At 44.6% G+C, this 26,682-nt stretch overlaps 1 protein-coding gene and 1 pseudogene across 1 annotated transcript in view; both read left to right on the top strand.

The window, feature by feature from the left end:
- The first annotated feature begins 586 nt into the window (after positions 1–586).
- LOC127196410 (sterol 26-hydroxylase, mitochondrial) overlaps positions 587–26,682 on the top strand; it is a 31,740-nt gene continuing 5,644 nt past the window's right edge. The window contains exons 1-2 of the mRNA XM_051154077.1: positions 587–934; positions 26,046–26,236. Of these exons, the coding sequence (XP_051010034.1) occupies positions 668–934; positions 26,046–26,236 (458 nt within the window). The 5' untranslated portion in view covers positions 587–667. The remainder of the gene's footprint in view (positions 935–26,045; positions 26,237–26,682) is intronic.
- LOC127196648 (40S ribosomal protein S6-like) lies at positions 5,987–7,344 on the top strand (annotated as a pseudogene).

Here is a 26,682-nt window from a genome sequence, read left to right as displayed (position 1 = left end):
CCAGAAAATGAGAACAAAATCAAATCCCTAAATCTCTTCTTAACTTGAAGGTTAGAAAATCCTGCTTTAGCAGAGTTGGGATGGGGAGGTGTGTGGTGGTAGTGGTGGCACTTTTTTTTTTTTTTTAACATCAGCGACATCACAATTTGTTCTGTTTTCCTCCTCTCCGGGGCTCACATGACCTTGGCGCCTACACTGCTTTGGCTCTCCCAGCTCCACAGTCAGCCTCAGCCTCCGGGAATCAGCAGCAGGTCCCAGGCAGTGACAGTCACCAGAGGTGGCGTTCTGCAGGCCAAGAAAAGGCTAGTCTAGCTAGGTGGGGCCTTGGGATCTTGGGAGTTGATCACTATGTTTGAGCTCACAACTGAGAGCCAGTGAGGTTTTTGAGAATCCCTGGAGGAAGAGGCTGCTAACGCCAGAGCTCCGGGCTTCTCTACAGGCCACCCTGTCCGCCTCTACCTGGCACTTTTGGAGGGGGCTTGCAGCTGGAGAAAGTGGCTTTTATTCGTTCGATAGAGCCTGACTGGAAGGGCTGGCCTTCAATCGGCCCGCCCCTAGGTCATCTCTGCTTTTAAACCCGCCCGTCCCACAGCTCCAGTTCGGCCTCCTTGGCTGTTTGGAGTGCCCAGTCTCTGGATCCAAACTCTTGGCTTCGCAGGCACGATCCATGGCTGCGTTGAGCTTCACGAGGCTGAGGTGGGCTCTCCTGGGCACGCGCTTGGTGGGCCGTGGCCTCTGGCCACAAGGAACCAGAGCCAAGGCCGCGATCCCAGCCGCCCTCCCGGCGGACGAGAGTACGGAGGGTCCTGGAACAACAACAGGTCAGGACCCACGGCGGCTGCGGAGTCTGGCGGAGCTTCCGCACATCGGATCTCTGCGCTCTTTATTCCAGCTATTCCTACGAGGCTATGTGCTGCACTTGCACGAACTCCAGGTAAGCCTCAGCGGTGTCGCCACCTGGGCTAGGCATTGCGATAGTCAAGTTGGATATGGGAGAGAAAGGGGATAAATAATAAACGATACCCGGAACTTAGCTTGCCACTGTCTGAGGCTTCAGCCTTAAACTGGAAAGGCGTGCAAAGTGCAGACAGAACCCTTTGAGATAAAGCAGGCGGTGTGTGTGTGTGTGTGTGTGTGTGTTACAGGTCAGGAGAACACCAGTAGTGCAGCGGACACAAGTTGGGAGAGAAAGGGGCTGACTTAGGAGAGAACGGCTCGTGCTTATATAAAGTGTCCGATGTTGGGGAGCTGCCTGTAACTGCAGAAATGCTGTCTCCTCCCACTTCTTTCAAAGGAGTTAGTTAACTTTGGGAGTGTCTTTGCTACCCGCAGGACACATTTCTCCACAGAAGAAAAAAAAAAAAAAAAGATTGCTTCTCAGGGAGTGAAAGAAAAATCTTAAGGAGGGATGGATTAATCCTCTACCCTGGTTGGCTGAGAGGAGAGTGAGGATGAGGGCAGAGAGAATGACTAAAGGCTTCGATGGACACAACCAGCAGCTAGGCGAGCTATCCCTGTCAGACTCAGGAGGTACAGAGAGAAGGTTACAAAATAAAAATAAAAATTACTCCTTAGGACTGGAGAGATGGCTCAGCGGTTAAGGGTATATATCCCTTTTCCAACTCCTGTGTCCCTTTACAACCATCCAGGGGAGGCTGGGGGAGGTGGCGCATGCCTGCAATCCCAGCACTTGGGAGGCAGAGGCAGGCAGATCTCTGTGAGTTCGAGGCCAGCCAGGACTATCAGAGATGTCCCCCCAAAAAAACAAACAAACAAACACAGTCATCCAGGGGAATCTGATGTCTCAGGCCTACCAGGGCACCTGCACGCTCTCTCTCTCTCTCTCCCTCCGCTCTTCCTCCTCTTCCTCTTCCCTCTCTCTCTCTCTCTCTCTCCCTCCCTCCCTCCGCTCCTCCTCCTCTTCCTCCTCCTCCTTCTTCTTTTCTCTCTCTCTCTCTCTCTCCCTCCCTCCCTCCCTCCGCTCCTCCTCCTCTTCCTCTTCCTCCTCCTCCTTCTTTTCTCTCTCTCTCTCTCTCTCTCTCTCTCTCTCTCTCTCTCTCTCTCTCTCACACACACACACACACACACACACAAAGAAGGAAAGAAGGAAGCTGGGCACAATACACACTTTCAATCTCAGAGCTCAGGAGGGAGAGACATTCGAATAGAATCGCTATAGATTCCAGTCCACCCAGTGCTACATAGTGAGAGCCTGGAGAGAGGGGGGTGGGGGCTGGGGAGGGAAGAGGTAGAGCATGGAACAAAGGGGCTAAGAAGTTCTCTTTATTGATTTCAGCCTCTGGAAAGCGAGAGGCCTGAGGAATGCCTAGGGGCTGGGGACTGATGCTTTCTCAGGGGGATTTGCTCAAGATGTAATTCTAGATGGCGTTACAAGGTCAGATCCAGGAAGCAAAACTGTGAATATATGGGGTTATGTTTTGTGAAGGCAGGGTTACCTGGTAGAGCCTAGGCCAACTTTAACTCTTTCCTCCTGCCTCAGCCTCCTGAGTGCTGGGATTATATACATTTACCATTGTGCCCCAGAGATAAATTTTTTTTGTTAAGATTTATTTTCATGGGGGCTGGAGAGATGGCTCAGACGTTAAGAGCCCCGGCTTGCTCTTCTAAAGGTCCTGAGTTCAATTCCTAGCAACCACATGGTGGCTGACAACCATCTATAACTAGATCTGGTGCCCTCTTCTGGTGTGCAGGTGTACATGCAGGCAGAACACTGTATATACAATAAGTAAATCAATACATCTTTTTGAAAAAGATTTATTTTTATTTCTGTGTATTTGTTTGAATGTTTGTGTCTATCTGTCTGCCTGCCTGCTTGCCTGCATGTCTGCAGAGGCCAAAAGAGGATATTCTGGAACTGGAGTTACAGGTAGTTCATGGGTACTGGGAACCAGACTCAGGTCCTGTGAAAGGGAACTTAACTGCTGCTCCATCCATCCAGTGCCGTGAATGGTCTTTTAAAAGAGTGCAGACAGGGCCTGGAGAGATGGCTCAGAGGTTACGAGCACTATCTGTTCTTCCAAAGGTCCTGAGTTCAATTCCTAGCAACCACATGGTGGCTCACAATCATCTATAATGAGATCTGGTGCCCTTCTGGCGTGCAGCAGACAAAATATTATACACATAATAAATACATCTTTTTTTTTAAAAGTGCAGACAGCTGCAGTTTTAGGAGAACACTAAACATCTTGATTATATGACTCTGAGCTGTGCCGTGAGGAATCTATTTTTTTTCTAACTTTTTTTTTCCTTTTTTTAAATTTAATTTTTTATTTTTAATTTATTCTTGTTACATCTCAATGGTTATCCCATCCCTTGTGTCCTCCCGCTCTTCCCTCCCTCCCTTTTTCCCCTTATTCCCCTCCCCTATGACTGTTCCTGAGGGGGATTACCTCCCCCTGTATATGCTCATAGGGTATCAAGTCTCTTCTCGGTAACCTATTGTCCTTCCTCTGAGTGCCACCAGGTCTCCCCCTCCAGGGGACATGGTCAAATGTGAGGCTCCAGAGTACATGAGAAAGTCATATCCCACTCTCCACTCAAGTGTGGAGACTGTTATGACCATTGGCTAGATCTGGGTAGGGGTTTAAAGTTTACCACCTGTATTGTCCTTGGCTGGTGCCTTAGTTTGAGCGGGACCCCTGGGCCCATTTTTTTCTAACTTTTAAAAAAAATTAGTTTTATGTACATTTGGTGTTTGGCCAACATATACATCTGTGTGAGGAAGTTGAAGTCACTGGTATTTCAGTTACAGACAGTTGTAAGCTGCCATGTGGGTATGGGAATTGAACCCAGGTCCTCTGGAAAATTATTCAGTGTGGATAGTTTGTGTGATGCCTCAGACCTCTCTCACAGTGCCTTGACACATCGTGCCTCTTTTCTTCTGTGGGTTTGTTTTGTTTTTTTGAGATGAGGTTTTATTGTGTAGCTTTGGTTGTAGACCAGGCTGGCCTCGAACTTACAGAGACCCCCTGCCTCCTCTTCCCAAGTGTTGGAATTAAAGGTGTTCGCTACTGTGGCCCAGCATAGTGCCTCTGTGAGTTGTTTTTTTGTTTGTTTGTTTGTTTTTTGTTTTTTCTTTGTTTTGTTTTGTTTTTTGAGACAGGGTTTTTCTGTATAGCCTTGACTGTCCTGGACTCACTTGGCAGACCAGGCTGGCCTGGAACTCAGCAATCCTCCTGCCTCTGCCTCCAAAGTGCTGGCTTCAGTGGTTAAGAGCACTGCTTGCTCTTCCAAAGGACCTGGGTTCAATTCCCAGCACTCACATGGCAGCTCACAGCTGTCTGTAACTCCAAGATCTGACACCCCTACACCAATGCACATATATTAAACTTAAATAAAATATTAAAAAAAAAGTGTGCACCATTACGTTCAGCTTGTGCCTCTGTTTTTGAGTGCTGATTTCAGCAGGTGGTGCTTCATATGCCCCTTGCCATAGTTCCTTTCACTCCTTACATGTTAACTTCCGTTTCCACATTTTTACTGCCCACCCCCCAAGTACACACATCCTTTAAGAAGTGCTGGGGAATGAAACCTGGACTTTCTCCAGGCCAGGCAAGGACTGTACCACTGAGCGACACCCTAATCCTTTTACACTCCTCCTCTTCTCTTCTTTGGTGTATAAGGGGGTGTGTAGACAGACTCTCACTAGACTGACCAGGTTTCTTGCTACTGCCTCTTGTATGCTAGGATTGTGTATAGTGTTATACTTAACAGCTCATCTCTCTTAATGATCAATTCTACCTTTAGGTCATTGTCTTGCTCCCAAATCTTACTGCATGTGGTTTTAAATGCACCCAAATAGCTCTTCTCTATATTTGCTTAGAAGTTTCTTTCAAATGGCTTAAGTTATCACCCTTAAATTCCGCCTTCCACAAACCCTGGGTCATGAATGAAATTCAGCTAAATTCTTTGCTGCTTTATAACAAGTTGCACTTAGTCTCCTCCTTTGCACCTGTGGCCTTGTCAGCAAAGCCTTTACTGTGCACATTCTTTTTTTCCTGTTTTTATTTATTTATTTATTATTTATTTGAGACAGGATTTTTCTCTGTGTGTAGTCCTGGCTGTCCTGGAACTTGCTCTGTAGACCAGGCTGGCCTCGAACTCACAGAGATCTGCCTGTTTCCCTAATGCTAGGAGTAAAGGCATGTGCCACCACCGCCCAGCATCTGTGCACATTCTTAAACAGAGTCTGGTCATTACTCCTTAGCCAGTCTCTAAGAAGACATGGCTCCTTCCGAGTCTCTTTTTCTCCCAAGGTTTCACCACAGTTGCCTAGAATATTTTGTTTACAGCCGTGCAGACCTTCCCTAGTCTGATCCTCCAAACCCATTCAACCTGTGCTCCTTGCCTAGGCCCAAAAGCACTTTCACATTCTAGGCCCTAGAACCTAGGGTACCACCACAAAACATTCCCTTGCCTCAGTAGAAGTTCCTGTCTGTAGTTCTTTGTCTGGCAGCGGTGGGGACCTGAGCTCCGCGTTCTGTGGGCTAGTCTGGCACGACTTGGCCTCCAGATGAGAATGTTTCTTGCTTAGGGGCAGCTAGAGCGTTTTAGGGGTGAGGCTTGTGGCTTGGGCACAAAGTCAGGTTCCCAGCCTCCCGGGGGAGGTGGAAAAATGAGTTCCCATACTGGGGGTTAACAGCCCTTTTTAGAATGAGACTGCACGTCTCAATACGCAGTAGAGACTCAGGAACCCCACAAGATCTAAGTGTTACCGAGGGCATGGCATAGAAAGCAAAGAAATGCCAGAAACCAGCTAAAAGGCCTTAAAATTGTTGGTATCAGAAGACAATGGAAACTTACAAATGATTAATTACAAAGGTCTGCGGTGTTGACAGTGTTACAGCTCTCTGGTCCATCTGCTGTGCCAGGCAGGCAGGGGAAGTGGGCAAATGTCCAAAGGTAGATCCTGTGAGATGCAGGCTCTGCGGGTGCTTCCTCAGCAGTCAGCACCTGTCTTGCCATGATGGAGCAATGGAGGGTAATTCCGCACACCGGCATATGGTGGGAAGTCCCAGTACGTCCCTCAGGAGCCCTTCTTTTCCCAGAATGATGAGTCTGAGACGGCTGTGATGGAGTGAGAAAACAAGCCAAATTTTACTTATGAATCAAGCCCTGGGCAGTAGGGGGTGAGGGCATCTTAGTCTTTTGTGGCACTGAGCTGTAGCCCTAGACCTTCATTTTACTTTCTTTTTTTTTTTAAGATTTATTGATTTTATTTATTACATATGAGTGCTTTATCTACAGAAGAGGGCACCAGATCTCATTGTAGATGTTTGTGAGTCACCATGTGGTTGCTGGGAACTGAACTCAGGACCTCTGGAAGAGCAGGCGGTGCTCTTAACCACTGATTTTTACTTTTTAATAAAAATAATACCAAGCGTTCTGGAAAAAGAATGCTATGTGGCTCTTTTTCGTGGTGCCTCCTAGGCGGTCGGCTATGCCAAGAGGAAGCTGCGTATCTCCTTCTCTGCCATCAGCTGTCAGAAGCTCATGCATGTGGATGATGAACGCGAGTGTCTTATGTTCTATGGGAAGCGCACAGCCACAGAAGTAGCTGATGATGCTCTGGGCAAAGAGTGGAAGGGTTAAGTGGTCCAGATCAGCAGTGAGAATGACAAACAAGGTTTTCCCATGAAGCAAGGCATTTTGACCCATGCCAGAGTGCACCTGCTGTTGAGTAAGGGGCATTCTTGTTGTAGACCAAGGAGAACTGGAGAGAGGACCTACAAGTCTGTTCGTGGATGCATTGTGGATGCCAATCTGATTGTTCTCAACTTGGTTATTGTTAAAAAAAAAAAAATGGAGAGAAAGATGTTTCTGGACTGACAGACACTACTGTGCCTTGCCGGCTGGGACCTAAAAGAGCTAGCTAGCAGAATCTAAAAGCTCTTGAATCTCTCTAAAGAAGATGCTGTCTGCCAATACGCTGTCAGAAAGCCCTTAAACAAAGAAGGTAAGAAGCCCAGGACCAAAGCACCCAAGATTCAGCTCTTGTCATGTCACGTGTCCTTTGCAACACAAAGGCTGAAGCGTAGCTCTGAAGGAACAGCATACTAAGAAAAACAAGGAGGAGGCTGCAGAATACACTAAACTTTTGTCTGAGAGAATGAAGGAAGCCAAAGAAAAGCACCAGGAACAGATTGCCAAGAGACGTAGGCTGTCCTCGCTGAGAGCTTTTACTTCCAAGTTTGAATCCAGTCAAAAATAAGTCTTTAAGAGTAACAAATAACCCAGGTAGTGGTGGCACACGCCTTTAATTCCAGCACTTAGGAGGCAGAGGCAGGTGGATCTTTGTGAGTTCGAGGCCAGCCTGGTCTACAAAGTGAGTCCAGGACAGCCAAGACTACACAGAGAAACCCTGTCTTGAAAACAAAACAAGCAAACAAAAACCCAAAATAAAAAAGAGTAACAAATAAATGATCATACCTTAAAAAAAAAAAAAAAAAAGAATGCAATGTGAGCATATGTTAAATACATTATAAATTTCCTTTAAAACTTTTTTTTTTTTTTTTTTAGTTTTTGAGACAGGGTTTCTCTGTGTAACCTTGGCTGTCCTGGACTTACTTTGTAAACCAGTCTGGCCTCAAACTCACAGAGACCCACCTGCCTCTGCCTCCCTGAGTGCTGGGGTTATAGGTATGTGCCACCCAGCCTGGCCCTTAAAAATATTTATTTATTTATTTTATGTGTATGTATGTGTGCCTCTGTGATTTTATGTACACTACTATGTGGGTACTGGAACCTGAACCCCAATCTTCTTCAAGTGTAGTAAGTGCTTTTAACCACTGAAATATACCTCCAGCCAGCCCCAAATTTACATGTAAGTTTCTATTAAATTAAAAATATTTTGAGGTTTTACTTTTATTTTTCGCGTTTGAGTGTTTGCCTAAATGTTTGTCTGTGTATCATGTGTCTACAGTGTCCAAGGGAGCCAGAAGCTGGGATTGGATTCCCTGAGTACAGGAATTACAGATTGTTGGGGTGCTGAGAATTGAACCAGTTTCTCTGGAAGAGCAGCCAGTGTGCTGGCTAAACTATCATTCCAGCCCCTCAATTAAACTTTCACCTTTCAAAAACATTGATCCTGAGCATGATAAGCTGTCATCTAGTTAATATCACTTGTTCCAAACTCCCTGGTTTGAGGTGCCTCCTGTGGCCCCCAGTAGCCCCGGCATGCTTGTCATTTTGTGGATTGAGTTTCTCATCATTGTCTGTTAATATGGCTGAAAGACTGGGCTGTGACATGAAAGGCTCGGTGTGCGTCCATCCGTCCACCTCTGTCCCCCAAATTCCTGGCACTGGGGTTTACTTGCCTCCCAGTTTGAATCTGATGCTGTCATCCACCCCCTTGTCCTCACTTTTGCTCTAGGATCCAGATGCTTGTTGACAAAGCTGCGCATGCTGCCCTACTAAGCTTTCTGTCAGCCTTCTGGGCTGGACTGCTGAGGGAGCAGCGCTCACAGTTTCCTGAGCATGTTACAGGCAGAGGCTCTGGAGTCACTCTCAGATCCTCCTCCATCTTCATCTCATTGTATCCCACTGTTTCTCTGGGTTGCGGAATCTGTGGGAAGTTCTTCCTGTCAGGATCTCTGGTATGAATATATTTTTTGAAAGATTTATTTATTTATTATGTATACAGTGCTCTGCCTGCATGTACACCTGCACACCCGAAGAGGGCACCAGATCTCATTGTAGATGGCTGTGAGCCACCATGTGGTTGCTGGGAATTGAACTCAGGACCTTTGGAAGAGCAGCCAGTGCTTTTAACCTCTGAGCCATCTCTCCAGGTCCCCCTGGCATGAATATTTGAAGTCTATGAAAGTTCTGTCTTCTGGCATAAAAATGGACATTTTTTTTCAGATATTGAAGTAATCACTGCACACTTGCACAAAAATGTCTTTTTGTAGGGCTTGAGGCACATCTCTATGATAGGACACCTTCTAAGCATCCCCAAGCCATGAATGCCTCCTCCAGCCCTGAAAACTAGTGATGGTAAAGAAGAAAGTGTGATAGAAATAAGGAAGCAGCACTCACTAGACAATAAACCATACGCATCCATACAGTGGAATTCTATATAACAGTTGTAGTGAATAGATAACCCTTTTTGTTGTTGTTTTCTGTTTTGTTTTGCTTTCTACAGAAGGTATTTGTAACCCGATCACCCTGGCCTCAAACTCACTATGTAGCCAAGACTGGATTTGAACTCAAAACACCCCTGCCTTACTTTTGGCTGAAGTGCTGAGATTACCACCATGGCCACCCTCAGCTGTCTCTCTTTTGAGACTGGATCTCCTGCTGCTCGGGCTGATTCTGAATTCCTCAGTTGGAGGGATTCCTGCCCCTGCCTCTGAGCACCGGAAGTATAGTGCTGCTCGGCTGTACGATCTTTGGTTCGGTTTCCGACAGGAACATCTTGGCTTTTGTTTTGTTTGTCTGTCTGTTGGTTTTTTTGAGACGTGCTTTCTCTATGATAGCCTTGGTTGTCCTGGACTCGCTTTGTAGACCAGGCTGGCCTCGAACTCTCAGAGATCTGCCTGCCTCTGCCTCCCGAGTGCTGGGATTAAAGGCGAGCGCCGCTAATGTCAGGCGCCGACAGGAACACCTTAATAAATGAACTGCGCACAATGCCCCTTATTGTTGCAGGATGTCTGATCCCATTGTGAACCCCGAGATTGTGACCTGTAAAAAAACAACAACCCTGTTTTTAATTATGGTATGGCTCAGAACTTTCTGTTTACTGTAAACTAGTACTTACGGTGTGGCTCAGCCCTAGCACACACCTTTAATCCAAGAACTTTCTGTAAACAGGATTAAATAAAGTTAACCCTAGGTCAAGAGGTGGAGCAAGCAGCCAGATTGACAGGAAGTGAACATGAAAAAAAAAATAGTGAGAGGAAGTCCTGAAAACGGATAGAGAAGCACAGGAAGTAAGAAGGAGAGACATTGAGTTGAAGGGTATTTAAGACAGCATGGAGAAGGACTTTTTCCTTCTGGGACCTGAGGTAAGTAGGAAAGACTTTTTCCGTTTGGGATGTTGGCTGAGTAAGAAGTTCAGCTGGGTGCTTTCTCTGCCTCTCTGAGCTAGCCAGTTTTCACTCCAGCATCTGACTCTGGAGTTTATTGGGAAAATCAAATGCGTGGGCTTTTCTTTTCTTTTCTTTTTTTTTTAAGATTTATTTATTATTAATATGTATACAGTTCTCTATCTTCAGGCCAGATCACATTATAGATGGTCGTGAGCCACCATGGGAATTGAACTCAGGACCTCTGGAGGAACAGTCAGTGCTCTTAACCTCTGAGCCATCTCACCAGCCTGGCTTTTCTGTTTTTATAACAACTTATCATAGAGCCACTGGCTTGGTTTGGTGTAGCAGGAGCTCATCCAAGCCCTGCTTCAGAGCAAGGGGAAATTGGAAGGCTGTTAATTATTTAGCACCTCTGGTTACTTGGAGGTGTAAAAATCTGCTTGTGTGAAGGTGAGGGGTTGGGCTAACTCCCGGTGGTGGCACTCTGAGGGCACTGAGACAGGCTGCCCCATCTGCAGTCCCCTTGCCTGTGTCCCAGAGTGAGCCGCCTCTCTGATATTTGCCGATTAGATTAGGCAAAAGAGCAACCTGTGCCTGATCACTCTTGTTTACCCAACTGATGACAGTCACCTTTCAACGCCTGCCTAGCTGGCTTGGCAAAACAGCACTTGGACCTTGAGTCTGTTTTGGTTGTCAGGGCTATTGGATGGTTTGAGCATTATTAAGCTTTGCTGAGCTTCTTAAGGGGCCCATCACTAAACCAAGCAGGCCCCATCACTAAACCAAGCAGGCCCCTAAGAGAGGTCAAAAATGCTGCTATACATTTTGCTCTTTTAGAGTTTAGTGATCTTTTCCCCTCCCTCCTTCCTTTGTGTAGTGCTGGGGATCAAGGCTCAAGGCCTTGAACATGCTAAGTACACTCCACCACTGTGCTGGACCCTCAGCCCAGTAACGACTTCACTGGGACAATCATTATACGTTGCCATTCAGTCTTTTAACTCTTCTTCTTCTTCTTCTTCTTCTTCTTCTTCTTCTTCTTCTTCTTCTTCTTCTTCTTCTTCTTCTTCTTCTTCTTCTTCTTCTTCTTCTTCTAGGCTCATTAGCTATTACCCTCAAGAGAAACAGGATTCCATCTAGCAGGCATCCCTCATTTCTTCATTGGGAATGAGATTATGAGATTAATGCCTTCTAGGCACCATACTTACAATTTAGTTAACAATCTCCAACCTGCCTTTGACTTTGCACTCTGAATATATAGGCCAGCTGCTGTGCATCTCTGGGATCAGTTCCTGGAACAATCCTCTCTAACCGTATGTCAATATGGCATTGACATAAATAAGTCAACCAAAGCCTGACAGATTCAGCCAGTAAAAACCCAAAGAGATACTTCTAGGTTTAGATAGTCTGTTACTTAGTGTAAAACAGAATAAAACAGTAAAATAAATAAATAGTAAAAACAAGTAAAGCACTTTTAGAGATACTTTTAGGTTGGTAGTTTGTTACTTAGTATAAAAAAGAATCGGCCCAAGATGCCTATTCCCCAAGATTCTTGACCCACACACTCAACACCCAAACACCAGGCAACCATGAGCTCAGTGTGAGTCGCAGGATAACCTCTAATCTGAAAAGCCCTTTCCAAAATTTGTTTGTTTTGTTTTTCAAGACAGGGTTTCTCTGTGTAGCTCTGGCTGTCCTGGAACTCTCTCTCTGTAGATCAGGCTGGCCTTGAACTCACAGAGATCCGCTAGCCTCTGCTTTCCAGTGCTGGGATGAAAGGTGTGCGCCACCACGCTTTCCTGGATTTTCTAGTCTGTGCCTGCTTTTTTCTTTCTGCCTCTTCCTTTCTCTTTTTGTCTTGTGTTTTGAGACAAAGTTTCCCTGTGTAATCCTAACTGTCTTGGAACTCGCTCTATAGACTAGGCTGGCCTTGAACTCAGAGATCTGCCTACCTCTGTCTCCCAAGCACTTGGATTACAGCATGAGCCACCGTGCCTGGCTTTGCACCTGCTTTCTAAAAACGAAGAGGGCAGAGAGTGTCAGGCCACCTCAGCCAATGAGATAACACCAGTCATAAGCTACATCATGGTACCCCAGGCGGGCTTCTGATTCTGTCCAGGAGGGGCACAGAGTTCCTTAAAAATTCGCTCTGAGGCTCCAGATATTATAGGCGTAGGTATTTGCCAAGCTGACAGGTTGAGGGTCATTCTCCAATGTCTCCCCATGACCTTTTAACCAGAATGGCTTAAAAAATTTCAGAAACAGCTGGGCATGGTGGCACACGCCTTTAATTCCAGCACTCAGGAGGCAGGGGCAGGCAGGAGGGTTACTGTGAGTTCAAGGTCAGCCTGGTCTACAAAGCGAAGCCAGGGCTACACAGAGAGACCCTGTCTGAAAAAAGAAAACCAACAAATTTCAGAAAGAGATCACTCCCCTCAGGTAACTTAAATAAATTTACTAATAAGGGCTTGTCTGTTTGCCTTAGGCAATCTCTGACTACTATGTACACAACCATGATGGTGTAAAGGTTGGTCAGGCTTGCCTACAGGACAGATTTGGCCCTCGCACTTTTTTTTAGGTGGGGGGGGGAGACTAACTAGAGCTGTTGCCAATCACATGTACTCAGTTAACTGCCCTTTAGGAGGCTGCCAACCTTCAAACAAGATGTGTGTGACAAGGCCAAGCATGCTGAGGCCCTCCTTTAATCCCAGCACTCCGGGGTTAGAAGCAGGCAGATTTCTGCATGTTTGCCGCCGGCCTGGTTTACATAGCAAGTTCCAGGACAACCAGACCTACGTAGAGAGACCATGTCTCATACAACAAACAAGCTATGACAAAAATACCAAAGAAGTCAACAGCAGGGTGAGATCAAAGAGACCAAACCAGGAAATCCTTCTTGTATTATCTTTTCATGGAGGCTGAGCCTTTCTGAAGTCTGGCTGTTGGCAAGTTTCTCTGAGTTTGAGAATTCAGATTCTTCACTGACCATTTGTCAAGCTGAAAGTTGGAGGTAGAGACCCAAATTAGAAGCGGTGTGGGCCGGGCGTGGTAGTCACATTTTTAATCCCAGCACTCAGGAGGCAGAGACAGGTGGATTGCTGTGAGTTCGAGGCCAGCCTGGTCTACAAAGTGAGTCCAGTTCAGCCAAGGCTACACAGAGAAGCCTTGACTCAAAAACAAAACAAAACAAACAAACAAACAAAAAACAACTGTGACCAAGCAGTTAGGAAAAAGAAAGCGGGGGGAACCCAGTATTCCTTCTAGTGACTTGGGACTGGTTACACTACTGTTAATGAGGAAAACTTAAACTGACCACAGAGAGACGCTGTCTCAAAAAACTTAAAAAAAAAAAAAAAAAAAAAAAAAGGCAACACATCAGGCCTGGAGACAACACTGGCTGCTTTTCAAAAGGTCCTGAGTTCAATTCCCAGCAACTACATGTGGCTCACAGCCATCTATAATGAGATCTGGTGGCCTCTTCTGGCACACAAGTATACTTGCAGGCAAAACATTGTATACATAATAAATAAAGAAAAAAAATCTTAAAAAGAAGAAGAAGTAGAAGAAAAAGAAGAAGAAGAAGAAGCAGCAGCAGCAGCAGCATGGATAGGAACTGAAAAAGAGATCCTAGTCTCTTCCTGACTCCTGACCTACCTCAGCTGACTGCCAGCATCCTCTAAAACAGGACTGTTGCTCTCCTTCCACCGTTCAGTGTTTGGTCTCCACAGTAGATACACCTCCTTGTTCTCTATCTCTTCACATGTCTACACGTGTCCCATGTTTCTTTCAAAGCAGCTCAATGGCTTCTTCTCTATTTACCTTCTACCATCTTAAAACACCTCCCACCCCCTGACATATGAACCACGGAGGACCATCTTGGTATCATCATCATCATCATCATCATCTTCATCTTCCATCCTTGCTCGTGATCCGCAGGCAGAGCTAGCTACTTACAAGTTCTCACAGTTTAGGTTCCCGAAGTATTGGTGTGGCATGAAAAAGAGTTGAGTGTCTCCTACAGACAGATTGTCCCTGTGCCTCCTTGGCCTTGTTGTGCACTTACAGCCTGGGATGGAACGGAAGGTGGGTTCCTGTGCTCAAGGCAATGTCGTATCCAGGAGGTTACAGTCTGACTGACTTATTCATCCCACTGTGTTAACCCCAAGCACGGGCCTTGTGTAACTATGATGCTGTTACAGAGTTCATCTTAGATGAGTTTTGTCCATCACGTCATCCTGCCGCTCCACACCTGCCTACGCTGATCAGAGAAGATTCAATAAGGTGCATTGTATCTATCACGTCATCCTGCCGCTCCACACCTGCCTACGCTGATCAGAGAAGATTCAATAAGGTGCATTGTAGATTTTCCCTAGGGCTGTTGCCGTAGATTTGCCCACTCAACACAGAGTACTTTTTTTTTTTTTATCCCCCCGGGGGTGGGGGGATGGAGGGTGGGGGGACGGGGTGGTTCGAGGCAGGATTTCTCTGTGTAGCCCTGGCTGTCCTGGAACTCACTCTGTAAACCAGGCTAGCCTTGACCTCACAGAGATATTCCTGCCTCTGCCTCCTGAGTGCACTACCACCTGGCTATCACGCTGTACTTTGGCCCCAGCCTGTCTTCTTTCTCTGGATTGCTGCGTAGCCCAGGCTGGCCTCCAACTCCTGGTCTTCCTGCCTCAGCCTCCCGATGTGAGCCACACTATTTGGCGGGCAGTTGTTCCTCATATGGGACATTCTGGGTGATGATGTCAAGCAAATCTCAGGTCCACAACTAAAGAGTCTAAAACTGTTGACTATGTCTCCCACCCCCCCCCCCCAGACAAAGTTTCTCTGTGTAATTGCCCTGGCTGTCCTGAAACTCTTTGTAGACCAGGCTGGCATCCTCCTGCCTCTGCCTCTCAAGTGCTGGGATTAAAAGGTGTGTGCTATCACGCCAGATTGACTACATCTTTTGACAGTGACTCCTGTCTAAGGAATGGAAAGTCCCTGACACAGATGCCATCTGTGGTTCCTGGATAGTCTCCTCTCAGCACAGTGCCTCTATTAGTTCTCTAATCAAGACGTGCTCTTCCCTTCTCCTGGCTGTTTGTTTGTTTTAGGGATTCTGTCTGTCCTGGGATTCTGTTGAAAAGGCTGGCCTTGAACTCAGAGATCCACCTGCCTCTTCCTCTCAAGTGCTGGGGTTAAAGACTTGCACCACTATGCCTGGCTAGCTTGGGTTACTTAATAGGACCTTGTCTGCAAACAAATGAACAGACAAAGAAAACACTGGCATGGAGTCAATATTCTAGCATAGAGTGGGAAGGAGTTTTTAACGGAGGGGCTGTTGACAGTTGATAAGGGAGAGAGTCAGTTTTCTTTATGGGTGTGACCCCTGAAAGGTCTATACTATATACACCAATGGACAGCTCCACACCAGAAGTACATGGGCAACACAAATTGGAATTGGGTTATTTTTTAAATGTATTATTATTTTATGTGTATGGATATTTTACATACGTGTGTGTACATGCAGTGCCCTCAGAGGTCAGAAGAGTGTCAGAACTATTAGAACTTGAGTTACAGACAATTGAACCTGAGTCCTCTAGAGGAGCAGCCAGTGCTCTTTTTTTTTTATTTTAAAATGAGAGTTTATTTCAGTATTACTTAATTTTGTTGTCAATATCACAGCTTTGGGATTACATAAAACTAAAAGGATTTTTACACAGCAAAAAAATAAAATAAAACACAGACTTAAAAGACAGGCCATACAATGGGAACAAATACTTGCAAATTACATATATAGTAAGGAGTTCTTATTCAAGTTATATTTGAAGCCACAAGTAGAATTCAATAGCAAAAAAATCTAAAAACCTGATTTAAAACGCTCAAAATTTTGAGTAAAAAATTCTTTATTAAAAGTGTATTTTTTTATTTACTTTACGTCCTGGTCAGAGCTCCATCCCTCCTCTCCTCTCAATCCCACCCTCCCTCCTTCTCTACCCTCTCCCTCCCCTATAACTCAGAAAAGAGAAACCTCCTCTTCCTGTCTACCCCAGCTGATCAAGTCACATTAGAACTGTGAATGTCTTTATCTCTTGTGCCCTGGCAAAGCAGTCCTGCCAGGGAGAAGTGATTAAAAAAAGCAGATAGCAGAGTCCATATCAGACACAGCCCCTGCTCCCCTTATTAGAGGACCCACATGAAGCCTGAGCTGCCAATTGGCTACATCTGTGTAGAGAGCAGCCAGTGCTCTTAATTGCTGAGCTATCTCCCCAGCCCTTTCAAAGGATTATTAAACACACACACACACACACACACACACACACACACACACACGCTCACACACTCACACACACGAAGTTGGTAGTGAAGGAGAAGGGGTTGATCTGTATGATTAAAATACATTGTATACAATTCTTTTTTTCAAAGATTTATTTATTTTTATTTTTATGTGTATGAGTGCTTTGCCTGCATGTTTGTTTGGGAGTAGCTGCATCATGTCGGTATCTATCTGGTACCTGCAGATAATTAAATTAGTTAATTAATAAAAATATTTTTTTAACCCTCTGGAGGCTAGAATGTTGGTGGAATGTTTGCCTGCCACTCATGAAGCCCTACTGAAGTGGGTTGAGTTCCTACCATTGCATGGAAACAGCACGATGGCACACACCTGTCATCCCAGAACTTGGCTGGTAAAGTCTATGTAGCATATTCCAGGCCAGCCAGGGCTATCTAGTGAAATACTGTCTCACAAAAAAAGAAGCAAGAATGGAGCTTATACCTATCATACCAAGCCCGGTACAGCCTAGGCTGTACAGCAGCCTTCTAGAACAAGCAAGCATGTTTTCTTCTCTTTCCTGCCCTCCCCTCCCCTCTCTTCCCTCCCCTCTTCATCCCTTCTCACTCCCTCCCCATCCTTCCCTCTCCACCCCTCCCTGCCTGTCTCTCTGTATCCTTTCACAGCCCTTTCCTCACTCTTCTCTCTCTCTCTGTCTCTCTGTCTGTCTGTCTGTCTGTCTGTCTGTCTGTCTCTCTCTCTCTCTCCTGACTAAGAGAGTGTCTTTCTTTTCTTTCTTGAGACAAGGTCTCACTGTGTAGCCCTGGCCAACTTGGAACTTGCTGTATATACTAGGCTGGCTTCAAACTCACAGAGATGCATCTGCCACCACATTCAGCCTAAAGAGCATCATAAGTAGAAACAAGAAAAAAAGTGTCAGGGTTGTGAATGTAACCAGTCCAGTGACTGTGCACTTATCCAGCCAGCATACATGATGCTCTGGCTCAACCACTAAACCCTTACCATCTCAAAATTTATACAGAATTACTCTTTCCTTCAATTCCTTTATTCTTTGCATATAAGATTACATTTGGTAACTAGAATGGTGAAGTCTTAGTCCCTTACTTTTTAGAGAGAACTCAGGAAGATTCTAGCACTGGATTTTTCTATATATTACCAATTCCCGGAAAAACATGGATCCAAACACATGTTTTGTTTTGTTTTTCCTATAAAACTCAAGCCAAAAATACTTGAATTTCAATGAATTTTTTCAGTGTTTTAAAAAAGATTATATATATATATATATATATATATATATATATATAGTGTTCTGCCTGCATGCACACCAGAAGAAGGCACCAGATCTCATTATAGATAGTTGTGAGCCACCATGTAGTTGCTGGGAATTGAACTCAGGAACTTTGGAAGAGCAACCAGCGCTCTTAACCTCTGAGCTATTTCTCTAGCCCCCGACCTTTTTCAATTTTTTAACTTAGAAATGACTCTGATGTTTTATACCTGTTAATCAACTTTAATGTAGCTTTAGGAACTTAATGTATGTGAGGAGCCAACTTGTAAGCATTTATATAGTTGGTTTAAACTGTGATGTCTACATTCTTTTTTGTTTTGTTTTGTTTTGTTTTTTTGTTTTCCGAGAAAGGGTTTCTCTGTGTAGCCTTGGCTGTCCGAGACTCACTTTGTAGACCAGGCTGGCCTTGAACTCACAGCGATCCACTTGCCTCTGTCTCTCGAGTGCTGGGATTAAAGGCGTGTGCCACCACCGCCCGGCACCAGCAGAGATAGTTTTGTTCTAGCCTGCAGTTACAGCTTTATGACTTTGGGCCAAGCCCCCACACTATAAAACATCCAGCAGAGATAAACATAACCTCCCAGCTGGGACATCAGGGCATGGAAGTATGCTAACAGCTCTGAAGACATTTTCACTTTTAGCTTACCAACTATTTAGACCAACTTCTTTATTGAAAGTTTATTTTTCGGGTTGGAGAGATGGCTCAGAGGTTAAGGGATTACAAGTGGGGCAACACCACCCCAAAATAAATAAGCTGTCATTAAAAATTAAACACTTTAGAATGTAGAGTGAATTTCAGTTGTTCAGAATAGGATGTTGAAACTAAAGTGAACCCTTGCTTCCTAAATTGCCCATGCCAGACATTTTGCCACAGATATGAGAACAGTACTTAATAAACATCAATCCTGAAATACTTCAAGGAACAGGAAATGATCCGCTGTAGTGTCCAGTGGGGGACGAATGGGTAGAACTGACTTATGTGTCATGTACCTTTCCTGTCCTATGCCGTCCTGTAGTGTCTCACTGCAGAAGTTGCTGCCTTTTGCTGAGTTCCCACTCTTCACTAGCCTGCATTAAGGCCACAGGTAAACAGTGCACTGCCTGCTTAGAATCCCCAAGTGAAGAGCCACGGGGCCAGGCTAAGGGAAAGTCCCTGCCTAGAATCCCCTAGTGAAACAAAGGTAGGACATCTGCCTGGAATTCTTAGTGAGAGGATAGGGCCATGCTTAGTGGTAAAGCATCTGCCTAGAGTCCCTCACTGAAGGAATCGGGGTACATCTGGCTAAGGGGTACATCTCTTGCCTGGCAAGCCTAAGGCCTTGGGTTCAAATTTAGGGACTCAGTGAATTCTCCTACAAAGGTATGCCAGCTCTTCTGACCTCCAGTCACAAACAGGAAAAGAGAACAACGAATCTTCCGCTGTCTTAGCTGACTTAGGCTCAGAGCTGTGGCTCTTACAATAAAAAAGTAAATTATTAAAAAAAAAAAAAAAGAAAGAAAGTTATTTTTTATGTAAACACAAGGCATTTGGCTTAATTCAGGTTTTAGTTTATAATGCTTGCTCATCTATAAACTATATCTGAAAAGAAAAGAATTCATTAAAGTTTTTTTTTCATGTACATTTGGTGTTTTGCTTGCGTGTATGTCTGTGTGAGGGTGTCAGACCTTGGAGTTACAGATAGTTTTGAGCTGCTATGTGGTAGCTGGGAATTGAACCCAGGTCCTCTGGGAAAGCAGTCAGTGCTCTCAACCACTGAGATATCTCTCCTGCTCCACTAAAGATTTTTATTATGTAATGTAAATACAACATTTAATATGTACATGAAAGTAACACATGTAAACACACACACATGTACAGAAGATCCTTTGCTTTTAATGGTGAGACAGAGTAACACAGTAAATTTGCAAGTTAATAAAAAGACATTTTTTTTTTTTTTGAGACAGGCTTTATGCTGGTCTCAAGTTTTCAGTCCTTCCACCTTACCCTCTGGAATGCTGGGATTGCAAACGTCCCTAACCACCATTTTTGTGTGGACTCTAAGTCTGGATAAAGCAATTCTGAAAGGGACGGGGAGAGGATGAATCATACAAAATGTGACCCTTTTTTGTGTCTATCTTCTTTTATGTATCATGTTTTTAAGTCTTTTCCAAGTTATGGCTTTGAGTCTGCTTGCTTCATGACTGAACACCCCATTGTATCTGTTCATCTATTGGTCGGGGTCTGGGCTGGCTCACCATTTGCTGTTAAGTTTCTGTAAGCAATATGTAGACATGGTTTTGTTTCTTGTGTACACAGGACTGGAATTTGCTAGATCACCATTCTATGTCAAACTTTTCCACAGCAAATACCTTATTTGTATATTCCACTAGCAGTATATGAGGGTTCCAGTTTCTCCATCAATGCTTATTTCCTTTTCTCGGTTGTTTAGGTTGTTTTGTTTTTGTTTTGAAACAAGGTTTCTCTGTGTAGCCCTAGCTGTCCTGGACTCCATTTGTAGACAGGCTGGCCTGGAACTCACAGAGATCTGCCTACCTCAACCTCCCAAGTGCTGGGAATTAAGACACGAGCCACCATGCCCAGTGGATGCTTATTTCCTGTTTTCTGTTGTTGTTTGTTTGTTTGTTGAAGGTTTTCAAGCTATCCTAGTGGGTAACTTCGATTTGGGTGTCTGTGTGTGGGTGGCTGGTGCACATGTAAAACTCAAAGGACAAACCTTTTTTTTTTTTTTTTTTTTTAAAGCAAAATAACAACAAAAAATTGCATCTACAAAATAATTAGGAAGTAATTTGGGTGCATATATAATCCACTTCTGGGCTGTCTGCCTGGTACATTGGGATCAGGTCTTCTCTGCACTGTTTACTGATGTGTGCCTGGGCGCAGGATGGGATGTGAGCCCCACAGGTGAATGCTGATGAGTCCCCTCTCTCCTTCGCCGGTGGTCCACCAGGTGAGGACTGGCCTTCTCATTCATCTCAATGACATGTTAGCTCAGCAAAGTGGCTCTGGGGCCGTACCCTGTGAGAACCCAGGAACTGCCTGGCTGGCTCAGGTTACCTCCTAATGTTGGGCACATCTCTCAGCAAGTATCCCGATGTCTTTCTAAAATAAGTCCTTACGTAAGGAGGTCCTTGTTAAGTGCTACCCAATGAACTGACCGAGAGAAGTCTAAAGGAGAAGGGAGGAAATGTTCCAGAAACCTCTGCACTGACAGCCGGGAAACCCTGGCTTGCCCTTGGAAGCCCTGGATTACAGGGGAGGCACTTGTACCCAACTCAGTGGCTTTTTATCTAGTTTTATTTTTCCTTCAAAATATGTATTTTTTTGTGTGTGTATTAATGTCTTACCTACATGCGAGCTGTGCAGCATGTGCATGCCTGGTGCCTGTGGAGGCTGAAAGAGGCTGCCAGCTTCCCTGTAAGTGGACTTACAGACAATTGTGAGCCATCACGTAGGTGCTAAGAATCAAACCTGGGTCCTCTGAAGAAATGGCTCTTACTACTGAGCCATCTCTTCAACCCCCTTAACAAGTGTTTTAAAATTTATTTTTCCAAACAAACAAACAAAAACCAAAAAAAAAAAAAAAAAAAGAAAAAGCCTTGTCTACAAAGTGAGTCCAGGACAGCCAAGACTAACACAGAGAGACCCTGTCTCAGGAAAAAAAAAATAAAATAAAAATAATTTTTTCTCTGATTGTTGTAGAAATTTTGGAAAATAAATGACAGTATAAAGTACAAATCATAGTATAAATAAGTCATAGTATAAAGAAGAAAGTAAAAAAAAAAAGTAAAGTAAAAAAAGAGAATTAAAGAGACTTTTCTTACTGCAGAAGGTCACCACCATTCATATTAATACAAATATTACAAGAACATTTTTTTTTCTTTTTTGCTATGTGGCCCAGGCTGATCTTGAACCTGTAATCTTCTTGCCTCTGCCTCCCAGGTGCTAGGAATCCAGGCATGTGCCACCACCACTAACTCCAATTTTAGTGGGCCTTGTCCTCTGTCCTGCCACTGAAGGACCAAACACTGGGCCTCAAGGGTGCTAGGCAAGAGCTCTCCCACTCACGACATCTCCAGACCTTCAATTTTTTTGTTTTACTGGAAACTTTAAGAAAAGTTAAAAACAAAACAAACAAACAAAAAAAAACCCCAACCAACCAAACGCACAAAAAACCCTCATTCACAAGCATATGAATACAACCAGGGCTCATTTATAAATTTCAGGAGCACTGGCATGAATGCCAGGCTCCAGCAGATTTCTCTGTCTTCTAGAATTATCTGATCAATGATTAGTGTGTTTCAAAAAATATTGTATCCTTTTTTCTCTTAATTAAAAAAAAAATCGTAGTTCAAAACCGAAAACAACATGTCACGCTGTGTGTTAGGCAACCTTACTTCCTGGGATGGTTTAAGTGAGAAATGCACACACACACACACACACACACACACACACACACACACACACACACACACACGATTGTCTTGGACATCTGAACAGCTGGTCCCCAGTTTGCAGTGATGTTGGGAAGTTTTAGGTGGTAGAGCCTTACTGTGGGGGGAAGCACATCCCTGGGGGTGGGCTTTAGGAGCTCAAGGCCTTACCCTACCACAGCTCGCTCTCTCTGCTTCAGCTTGTGGTCCACAATGCGCATTCTCAGTTCCCTGTTCCTGACACTGCACCCCACCCCAACTCATGATGAACTTTTTGCCGTGGGGGGGGGTGGTTCGAGACAAGGTTTCACGGTGTAGCCTTGGCTGTTTTTGGACTAAACCAGGCTGGCCTTGAACTCCGGTATTAAAGGCATGTGCCAGCACGCCAGGCTTCATGATAAACTCTTAACCCTCTATAGCCGTAAGCCTAAATAAACTCTTGCTTGTATAAGTTGCCTTGGTTTGTGTCACAGCAACAGCAAAGTAAGTAATGCGTTTACTCCCTTTCCCCCCTGCCCTGGATAATCACTCTTATGCCTGAAGTATCTGTTCAATATTTCTCCAAGAAAGTGAATTTTTATTTAGCTTCCCTCCCCACTTCTTTCTTTCATGTGTATGTGTGTGGTGTGCATGCATGTGTACATGTGCTCCTATGTGTGTGTAGGTGCATGTACATGTGCACACAGATACATGAGTAGGCCCAAACTTGATGTCAAGAATTCTTTAAAAAGATTTGTTTATTTTATGTGTAAGTGCTCTATATGCATGTACACCTGCATGCCAGAAGAGGGCATCAGATACCCATATAGATGGTTTTGAGCCACCGTGTGGTTGCCAGGAATTGAACTCAGAACCTCTGAAAGGGCAACCGGTGCTTTTAACCACTGAGCCATCTCTCCAGCCCCCAGATGTCAGGAATCTTTCTTATTCATTCTTCCACCTTATTCTTTGAGGCAGGACCTCAGTCAAACACAGAGCTCACCAATATAGGTAGTTTCACTAGCCAGCTAGCTCCAGGGAACCCCTTGTCCACTACAGGTAGGCTGCCACGTCCCCCTGGCATTTATGTGGTTTGTGGGGATCCAAACTCTGGTCCTCTTTCAAGGGCGTTCACCACTGAGCCATTTCTCCAGCTCCAGCTCCTGCTTTCTTAGGCAGGAGGCATCTACTTTGGGTATCTTTCCGTGCTAGTACAGATGGTGCCGCTTTGTGATTTTTTTTTTTTAGTTGATATTGTATTTTGTTCTGTGGATATCATGCACTTCCTTTACAATTGTGTAGTGATTTTTTAAAAATGAATATCAACAATTGTCCTCCAAGTAGGGGTGAGCCATTTGAGGTCTTACTCATCAGGCTTGCACAGTCTGACTTTCCTGCGGGGGAAGTAGAAGTCCTTCCTGTGGTTGAACTAACTCTTCAGGGTCCTACCACGCCCACAATGGCCATGTCCTTGGGAGGTGGAAGTGGGCAACAAATGGATTTGGGAGCATGCCAAGACTGGCTTCTAGGCAGTGGACAGCACTGGCCGTTGTTAGCTCAGGGTGGATTCTGGACAACAGGGCAACGGATTGGGAGCAATTATGCTATAGTGGTGCTGAGAGACCAATGAGATTGGTGAGAACCAGTAAGATTGACACTTTTTATGGACTATCTATAGATCAGGAGTTTCCTCTGTGACCTCAGAGATGAGTCTTTTCTCTGTAACTCTACTGTTTGTTTCGCAAGAAGCCCTCCAGCCTAATTTCTCTACTGGAGCTGACTCTGAGTCTCTTCTGGAACAATTGGGAAAGAAGGAGTGACTGGAAAGCCATGGGGTTTTATTTTCTTTCACTACGTGGGTGTAACTTAGACAGTAAATTCTGGTTCATGGTCATAGGTTCCTTTTAGGCCTCCCCTCCATCCTCTTTTCCTCTCTCATTTACAGCAACTGTTAATACACTGTAACAGCCAGGGCCTTGCTCAAGGTAAGCAAGCTTTTTACCACAGAATGATGCTTCTAGCCCATGACAATGCCAATTTCCCAGATGCTGGCTAAGAGTGTCAGTTAGCAAGTGCCTTAGAAAGTCTAAGATATAGCCAGGTGTGGTGGCGCCGGCCTTTGATCCCAGTACTCTGGAGGCAGAGGCAGGTGGATCTCTGTGAGTTCAAGGCCAGCCTGGTCTACAGTGTGAGTTCCAGGACAGCTAGGACTCTGTTATACAGAGAAAACCTGTCTTGAAAAACAACAACAACAACAACATTTAAAAAACAAAACAAAGGGTCTGGGGAGATGACTCAGAGGTTAAGAGCACTGTCTGTTCTTCCAAAGGTCCTGAGTTCAGTTCCCAGCAACCACATGATTGCTCACAACCATCTATAATGAGATCTGGAGATCTGCTGTCCTCCTGTGGCAGGCACACATGGGGGCAAAATCTGTATAAAAAAATAAAAAAATAAAAAATAAAAAAAAAAAAGAAAGAAAGAAAAGAAAGTCTCAGATGTGCCTGTGCAGGCCCAAGCAGGGTCTCGAGCTTTCTAGGCACATTCTCGGCTTTTGGCCCACATTTAGGAATTACATAGCACATTCATTACTTGGTTGTTGTTGCTTTAAAAACAAACAAACAGAACACAACCTACTTTGTATTTGACCTTACATTTCCTATCTCAGTTTATGCTTTTCCTTAAATTCTTAATTGTGTTTTCTTTCTCTTGGTAATTATATAAGATGTTTTGTTTAACTCATGAGCTACAAGCTACAGTAGATTTTGTTATTTAAAACAAAATCCCAAAGATTCCATTTTATCAATAAAGGCTCAGGATCCTGATGGTGGGGTGAAAGCCTACAAGCTCAGAGAAGCAGAGAAAGCACCCAGCTGACCTTCCTCCTCAGCCGACATCCCAGAAGGAAAAGTCTCTTCTTCTCCATGCTGTCTTAAAAAAACCCTCAAACTGAATGTCCCTTCTTTTTACTTCTTGTGAGTCTCTCTATCCACCTTCTGGATGTCTCTCAGTTTCTATGGGTTTTTTGTTTGTTTGTTTGTTTGTTTAATGTTCACTCCCTGCCAACTGGCTGCTTGCTCTGCCTCTTAACCTTTGGTTGACTATTTAATCCTGTTTACAGAAAGTTCTTGGATTAAAGGTGTGTGCTAGGGCTGAGCCACACCACATCTAGAAACAGGTTTTTCCAGTACACAATCTTGGGGTTCACAGCATGATCAAATATCCTGCAACAAGATTTATTTATCTTTAACATTTTCTAATATCTAAAATTTTTACTACATTTATTTATTTGTGTGTGTATGTGCATGTATATGTGTGCATAGTGTGTATGTTTATGTGTGGTGCTCATGTGTATACGTGTGTGTGTGTGTGTGTGTGTGTGTGTGTGTGTGTGTGTGTGTGTGTAGGTCAGAGGACAACTTGTAGGAGTTGGTTCTTTCTACCATGTAGGTCCTGGGCATCATACTTAGGTCATGGCTTGATTGTAAGCACCTTGCCCATTGAGCCATCTCACTGGTCCTAATTTATTTATTTATTTATTTATTTATTTATTTATTTATTTATTTATTTAGTCTAAGCTGGCATGCAAAGTGATGAGTTTTACTATGGCATTTTCATAATAATATATCATTGTGCCTTTTTGCTACAGTAGATTTAAGTGTTAAGAAGGAACTTTAGACTTAGTAAAGAGCTCAGATTCCTTAAAACAAACATGTGCACTTAATCTGCGATAGACCTCAACCCCAGGCTCCCATATACCCATGTTCCTCCGCAGGCCTTAGATCCTCCCACCCCGGTACCGGTCATACTGGTCTCAGTAGTCTTGCTCTTTGTAAGGTTGCTTTTTCTGTCTCTGTCTGTAGAACCCCTGACCACCACATGCCTTCCTCTTACACAAGGCACTTTTGTACTGCCCGCTGGTCCTGGTGTGGCCATCAAACCCTCTCCCACACCATCTTTCCTTCTAGAAATGTCAGTCTCAACCGGACCCCAGTTATTCTGCTTTGGTTAACACCCACAGGCGCTGAACAAGGTCAGGTATGGTCCAATATGGACATCCTCTCTCGGGACTCACAGCCTAGTGAATCTGGCCAGTGCCTCACTCTTGGAGCAGTTGATGCGACAGGAGGACAAGCACCCCACGAGAGACCGCATGGAGCAGTGGAGAGATCACCGAGACTACAAGGGCTTCACCTATGGGATCTTCACCACGTGAGCTGGGTCTCAAAGGGACGGGAGCATGGCCATAGAGGACCAGGTGGAAAGAGAGTAGTAGGCACAGGCAGGCACTCAAACGCACGGCAGAGTGGGACCTCCCACTGTCCCTGAGCCTGCCGCTTGTCTAGAGAGCAGTCATTGAGGTAGACTGAGACCCAGGGACCAGCCACTGTCTTTTCTACCAATACATTATGTCACTTTTTGTTTGTTTGTTTTTGTTGTTGGGGTTTTTTGTTTGTTTGTTTTTTGTTTTGTTTCATTTTGTTTTTCGAGACAGGGTTTCTCTGTGTAACAGCTCTGGCTGTCCTGGAACTAGCTCTGTGATCCAGACTGGCCTCAAACTCACAGAGATCCACCTGCCTCTGCCTCCCAAGTTCTGGGATTCAAGGCGTGTGCCACCACTGCCTGGCACATTATGTCATTTTGGACAAGCAAATAAT

The sequence above is a fragment of the Acomys russatus genome, chromosome 12 (assembly GCF_903995435.1).
Source record: "Acomys russatus chromosome 12, mAcoRus1.1, whole genome shotgun sequence".
In the NCBI taxonomy this organism is placed as follows: domain Eukaryota; kingdom Metazoa; phylum Chordata; class Mammalia; order Rodentia; family Muridae; genus Acomys; species Acomys russatus.
Note: the sequence above shows the minus strand (reverse complement) of the source record. Positions and strands in the feature narration are given on the sequence as shown.